We start from the raw sequence: 6,946 nt of genomic DNA on the forward strand, positions 1-6,946 counted from the left end.
GTAGTCTTCATTTTAGAAATTATACGCGATATTTACATCAATATGATGACAATCAATATGAAAGTATTCTAAAAGTATTCAAAGTATTCAGAATACAGTACTCTGATTAGACAAAGTAACGGAATATGTTACAAAATACACAAGGCAAGTATTCAGTATTCAGTAACTAAATACAATTTGAAAGTATTTCCCCAACACTGCTGCTAAAATTACATACAAAGAAACAGCTCGCAATGTAGGCCTACTTATTTGCTCTACTCAAATAAATAAAAATGGATCGAAAAGAATGAGAGGGGAAAGTAGTGAATTAAAGGACACAGAGGGGAAACGGGGTCGGCCCACTCTAACCTATTTCAGTGCTTTTGTTTATTTATTTTTTATTGATGTCAAGAAAAAAAATGCTCTTAAAGATCATCTCGTGCACCAGAAGATGGCGACGTCTTCACAGTATTATCCCAAAGACATTTACATTTAATTTCACCCTGAAGAAGAAGAAGAGGGGCGGGCGCACGAGCTGTCAGTCAGCGCAGAACCGGAAGCGCAGAAAATGTTTTTGTAGCACAGAGATGATATTTTTCTCTCCGTACTGTCATGTAGCTTGACTGTTAAATATAGATAATTACTTCAATCTACCTGGTCGTCTATGAACATTAAAAGGCGGTGTTGTGTCCGTGCTGGTAAGTTTACATTGACACGCTTACAACTGGGAGCGCGCGGCGGCGGTGACAACAGTAGTAGTAATGTCGACGAAAATTAACCCAAGTAAGAACAAAGATAACGCCGAAGTGATCAAAAACTACCACAAGCAGGCGTTTGAGTACATATCCAAGGCCTTGAGGATCGACGAGGAGGATACGGGTGTGTGTTTGGGGCAAATATTTGGGGCTGGGGCGTTGTTGTTGGGATGTGACAAGCCACGAGATAACGTTACCCCCCGTGTAATAACAGGAGAGAAAGAGGAGGCTGTTCAGTGGTACAAAAGAGGGATTTCTGAGCTGGAAAAGGGCATTACTGTGGAGATAAACGCGCAAGGTAAGAATAAAATACAATCAAAGAGCATTGCTATGAGGAAAATGCAGTGTTGACATGTTTTTTGTGGTGTGTTCACAGGGGAGCAGTATGAGAGAGCCAAAAGACTACAGGACAAGATGGTCAATAATCTGGCCATGGCTAAAGACAGATTGGCTTTGCTGGGTAGGAATTTGATCTCTTAATATAACGTAACAAGAGAGTCCAGGGCCATCCTTTTGTGCAAACAAGGAAGAAGGTTGCACCATGGGAAGAAATATAAATAAGGTGTTCAAAAAGCATGTGTTGTTGTTACAATAACTAAAACAGTTTTTCTTATGAGTAATAGAGGCAAGACAAGGCAAATGTATTATGCAGCACATTTCATCACAGCAACACCAAAAACACAATAAAACAAATCTATCAATACACTTATAAAAATAAAAATTACAAATATGGATATGTTAAACTATATATTAAAAGTAGTTAAAACACCATCAATTGCCACAGGCAGCAGTAAATCGGCATGTTTTCAGCCTGGACTTAAACATAGTAAGGATTGAGGCCTGTCTCACGTCCTCGCTGAGGCTTTTCCACAGTTTTGCTGTGTGAAACTGAAACGCAGCCTCACCGTGTTTAGTGGAGACTCTAGGAACCACCAGGAGATCCCTCCCCGAGGACCTCAGGGCCCGAGATGGTTCATACGGCTGTACCACGTCTGCTATATATTTTGGTGCCCGACCATGAAGAGACTTGTAAGCAGAGCTATTTTAAAATCTATTCTCTGAGCGACAGGAAGTCAGTGCAGAGACCGGAGCACTGGACTAATGTGGTCCTATTTCCTGGTTCTGGTCAGGAGTCGAGCAACAGCGTTTTGAATATACTGCAGTTGTTTAACGGCTCGTTTAGAGAGGCCAGTGAACAGGCCGTTACAATAGTCCAACCGACTGCAGACATATGCATGAATTAATCTCTCCAAGTCCAGTTTAGACACTGTTTTTTATTTTAGCAATGTTTTTGAGGCAGTAATAGGCTGCTGATGTAATGGACTTAAGATGACTGTTAGACACGGTTTTAATATCATATTATTAGTATTCACCCGTGACAATATTTTTAACCGTACGTGTGATAAAACACAAGGTTTAAAAACGTATTTGACCACACAATTCATTGTTAAAATCACCCATCCATTCCCCTTCATTATTTTCCACATATCCGGGTTGCAGATACAGCATCATAGGCAGGAACACTCAGACTTTTTCCAGCGCCTAAGGGGGCAGGATTAACAGGTTTCGGCAGGCGAACGCGCCCAAAGCTCGCAGATACAGTACAGCGGTAATTTCCAATGTATTTTACTGATTTTCCCCAACAATAATCCAACCCACCCATGTGTTCCTCACAGAAAGGGCAGCTTTGATGGCTGTGGGTTTGAGGATCTGTCTTGTAAGATAATGATTGTTATAAAGCTATAAACAGCACATGGAAAACAGCTCTGCTAAAACCCACAGTTTTTGTTTTCAATATAAAAAGTTAGTCTTTTATAATGCTTAAAATATCTAAGGGCCACAGCTGAGACAACGTTCATAGTGCTCATTCTGTCAGGGAGATGAGCTGTGTACTTTTGTTCCACCATAATTGGCTCCAGCCTTAGTTTGACGCAACACATTAACGCGCTAATTTTCCAGGCCCACGTGAAGAACTCATTTCGATCCCCTGTATAAGTTGCTTGTTTGGTCATGACCCACAGTTCAAGGCCATAGGATAAAGAGTAGAACTGTCGATCGAGAGTTTTGCCTTTTGGCTCAAAGATCAGACCATATCACTGTAGACACTGATCCACTTCTTATCTCACATTCTGTCCTTCTTTTGCTCACGAGTTGTTACCCGGACCTTAAAATACGTCTTCACCAACCTGAATGATGTTAAAATTACATTATGAACTTTTTCTATATTGCTTTGAACTTCAACCATTTTCTTTGTATTTCTTAGAGACAACACTTGAATCCAAAAAGAAGAATGATTCTCAAAGGACGTCTTTCTTCTCAACTCAGCCAAAGCCTGTTCCCAAGAGTCAGCCTGCTGCCCGCACTTCACTGTCTAACCTCAGACCCTCCTCTGCTGTCAAGCCCGCTGCCAGAAACAATGATTTCAAGGTACATTTTGTTTTATCTTGAAATACATTGCATAAAGTTATAATTAAACTTCTAATCGCTTTTTACTGAAGGTAACCCCTACGACGGCAAAATCTAATGGAAGAACGACATCCGTGAAGCAGCCTGTAAAAAGGGATTTGAAAAACTTCAAGAATGTAGACAGTAAACTCGCAACTCTGATTCTTAATGAGATCGTTGACAGGTATAGTTCAGTACATATTGTAAGTAACGAGATTACACTATTCTCATACTGATCATTAATTTGTGCTTAATCCAGTGGGGCTACAGTATCATTTGAAGACATTGCAGGACAAAAACTGGCTAAACAAGCTCTCCAAGAGATTGTTATTCTTCCTGCCTTAAGACCAGAGGTTGAACTAAATACTTTCTTTTTTTATATTACATTGATATATATATATTTTATGTTACCATTAAACATGAGGTTTTGCCTTTTAGCTCTTTACAGGACTGAGAGCTCCAGCAAGAGGTTTACTTTTGTTTGGGCCTCCGGGAAATGGCAAAACCATGTTGGTGAGTGCGCTGTTATTAATATGAAGTTGGCTCCTCATAATCCCATTAGTATAACACATATAATAATATTTGCTTTAGGCCAAAGCTGTTGCTGCAGAGTCAAATGCAACATTCTTCAATATCAGTGCTGCCAGTTTGACCTCTAAATATGTAAGAACACACTTTATTAGACCATCTCTTAAATCTATGTCTTTTTGGACCAGTATAAGTATTCTCTTTCCCTGTGCTTTGTTTGAAGGTGGGAGAGGGGGAGAAGTTAGTACGAGCTTTGTTTGCTGTGGCCAGAGAGTTACAACCTTCAGTCATCTTCATAGGTTACTGCTGTTTTACTTCATGACACATTTAATACTAGAGACGCTATATATTTATACAGTACATCTAACCAAATGACACATTTTCTCATCAGATGAAGTCGACAGTTTGCTGTGTGAGAGAAGAGAGGGGGAGCATGACGCCATGCGCCGATTGAAAACTGAGTTTCTGGTCGAGTTCGACGGGGTAAGAGTGCTTTCAAAGTTCTGAGGTTTGACTTCTATGATTACAGTGCATTTTACTGAGATGGAGGCATTTTGCAACACTTGTGCTTCCAGATGCAGTCAGGGGGAGACGACAGGGTGCTTGTGATGGGAGCGACAAACAGACCCCAGGAGCTCGATGAAGCTGTGCTGAGGCAAAAACCTTTGACTTTACGTAGAACAGTATATTTCAGATCGAAAGACATTACATTTAACATTGTCTCTTTGCAGGCGGTTTGCAAAAAGAATTTATGTGACTTTGCCAGATGAAGAGGTGAATGAACAAAACAAGGAGAACTCATACACATACTGCTAACATGTGTATTAAATGTGTTTATTTTTATGCACAGACGAGGGCGCTGCTGCTTCAAAATCTGTTGTCAAAGCACAAGAATCCACTGAGCAAAAGTGAACTCTCCTATTTATCTAAGTATGTCCATGATTACTTTCCACACGTTTGTTTTCATACAATATGGCACAGTTATCGAGAGTACAATGTTATTTATGTTATTTACAGGAAGACCCAGGGATATTCAGGGAGTGATCTGACGTCATTAGCCAAAGATGCTGCACTCGGACCAATTAGGGGTATAAACATAACACTGATGCTTTATCATAAACATTACAATAGATTTTGCCCCACTTTGATAATGACAATGGTATTTACTCTCGCAGAGTTGGGGCCACAGCAGGTGAGAAATATGGCTGCCAGTGAGGTACGTTCCCTAAGATAGAATTACTATTCAAGTAATGTTTTGTGCTTTTCTAACCTCCTTGATTGTGCTTCCAGATGCGGAACATTAAGATGAAAGACTTTGACGATTCGCTGAAGCGGATCAAGCCCAGCGTGAGTCCCACGACACTCGACATGTACTCCAGGTGGAACCAGGACTATGGTGACACAACAGCCTTTTGATTACAACATATGTAGTTTCTAAATATGAGACTAAACTGCTTCCTCCTCTCGGGTGCAAACTGTAATAATGTAAATACAAGGGGGAGCGAGGCCTCTATTGCACTTCAAAAATAGAACAATTCCTGGCAATTGATTGGGAGCATTACTTCCTGTTTTATGGGAAGACTGTACTTACTGCGTTTTTGAGCTTCTTGACTGTATTAAAACTAACTGGATATTTATTATTCTCCACATTGTCCCATAAAATCAGAATTTGTTTGTCCGAAAACTGCCTCAAGAGGGCAGCATGTCTCTGTGAATACTGAGCACACTTGTAAACATACATCACACCTACACTGTACATTGATTGCTTGCCTGATGTGTTAAACGTAATGGTTCTGACCACCAAGTGCTCAAAACAGAAGGATTGCTTTAGTTGGGTGGATTTACATTTTGTGAGATGTGTTGAGAAAGTTTTCCATATGCACTTACTAGTTTGTAGACATACTTTCACTTGAAAGTATCAGATTTGATTCAAGTTTTTCTTTATGGATGTATTATGCAGGACACATTGAAAGTTTGTATGGTTTGCGCAGTAAAAAAAAAGAACATAAAGTTAAATGAGTCCCCTGCAATTACATTACATTAACAGTATTATATATTTACATATACTGTATACAATCATCAAAAAAAATCATAGATTATATAAGCCTCTTTATTTCCAGGCTGTCATAAGAAAATCCTGCATAACTCATTTGAAACTTTGATTTACTGAACATGTAATGCTTTTCATTTGCATCAATAAATCTGTAAGACTGTGTTTTTTTGTGTGTTTCATTTCACTTCTGCACGTCCAGGGCCAACATCTGCTCTGCAAAGACATTCATCAAGCTCATTTAAATCAAGACACGAGGCCTCCAACCACAGAACAGAGGAATGCAGCAAATTGATATTAATGAAAATCAAGAGTTTGTTGGTTGTCAGGAACATGACACATTGAATTAACTCTGCTCTTCAGGTCCTGTCAGAAATACTTGTTCATGCTTGTAGATTCAAGGCTTTAGGGAAAGGGCTGACCCCATAACCAGACCGTGTCCAAGGTTGTGGATGAGATCAGGTCTAAAGTGCAACAGGTTAGACTACCCATTTCCCCAGGACACAGATCACACAATTTTTTTGTATCGTATCAGATTATGGCTTTGATATTTTTTATTGTCAGGTTTATTCTCAGTTCTATCTTTGGAATATGGAATTTTCTCTTCTACGTCACATGTTAAGAGTATAAGAATTGCAACGTTATTTACTTTTCTTCATAAAATTGTCGCTTTACAAGGTTATCACCAGTTGTAGAGTAAGGTCACTCAATGTTTTCTGAATGTTTGGGGGTCACTTTGTGGAAACACTTCTGGCCTAAAAATTCAACGTTTCTTCTGAAGTCGCTTCCTCTTGTCAGCTGGATTTAAGATTTAAAGGGGAAATATGAGGCTGAAGTGGTCAAACCATAACCAGTGACCCGTGGCTAAAGTCCACTCAGGTCACCAGCTGTAGGAAAAGCAATGAATGCCTGTGGTCACTTGCATATCTTATTCCGATGCGCACTTAACACCCCGGCCTAAAAATCCAGTCTTGCTCCCAAAGGTGCTTCCTCTGGTCAGCCGCTGGAGTAGACTGTGGTTTGAGTGGCCGGGACAGTGCTGCCTGTGTTTATGAACTCTGCAAATGCAAACTAATTATACTGTATATTCTGACATTTAAAGGCCCTATACTTTTTCTTTTCTTTACAAACAGTTTGAAAACAATGACAGAGTGAGCATATACATTAGTAATGTAAATAACAATCAGTA

General features: G+C 39.7%; 1 protein-coding gene across 1 annotated transcript; it reads left to right on the forward strand.

Annotated features, from left to right (window-relative positions):
• Positions 1-516: 516 nt before the first annotated feature.
• On the forward strand, positions 517-5,861 carry spast (spastin). The gene is made up of 16 exons (XM_079559818.1): positions 517-858; positions 949-1,032; positions 1,111-1,194; positions 2,998-3,161; positions 3,233-3,363; positions 3,439-3,532; positions 3,618-3,692; positions 3,771-3,842; positions 3,931-4,006; positions 4,099-4,190; positions 4,283-4,362; positions 4,439-4,481; positions 4,558-4,637; positions 4,725-4,795; positions 4,883-4,923; positions 4,998-5,861. The coding sequence occupies exons 1-16, from the start codon at positions 741-743 to the stop codon at positions 5,121-5,123; spliced, it is 1,431 nt and encodes a 476-aa protein (XP_079415944.1). The 5' UTR covers positions 517-740; the 3' UTR covers positions 5,124-5,861.
• The last annotated feature ends 1,085 nt before the right edge of the window (positions 5,862-6,946 follow it).

Source organism: Gobius niger (genome assembly GCF_951799975.1).
Source record: "Gobius niger genome assembly, chromosome: 7".
NCBI lineage: Eukaryota > Metazoa > Chordata > Actinopteri > Gobiiformes > Gobiidae > Gobius > Gobius niger.

Excerpts from the sequence above, each read along its gene's own strand:
- spast (XM_079559818.1), top strand. The coding sequence starts at position 741 with ATGTCGACGAAAATTAACCCAAGTAAGAACAAAGATAACGCCGAAGTG. Across the intron at positions 859-948 it reads GATCGACGAGGAGGATACGG|GAGAGAAAGAGGAGGCTGTT; the intron begins GTGTGTGTTTGG and ends GTGTAATAACAG. Across the intron at positions 1,195-2,997 it reads AGACAGATTGGCTTTGCTGG|AGACAACACTTGAATCCAAA; the intron begins GTAGGAATTTGA and ends TGTATTTCTTAG.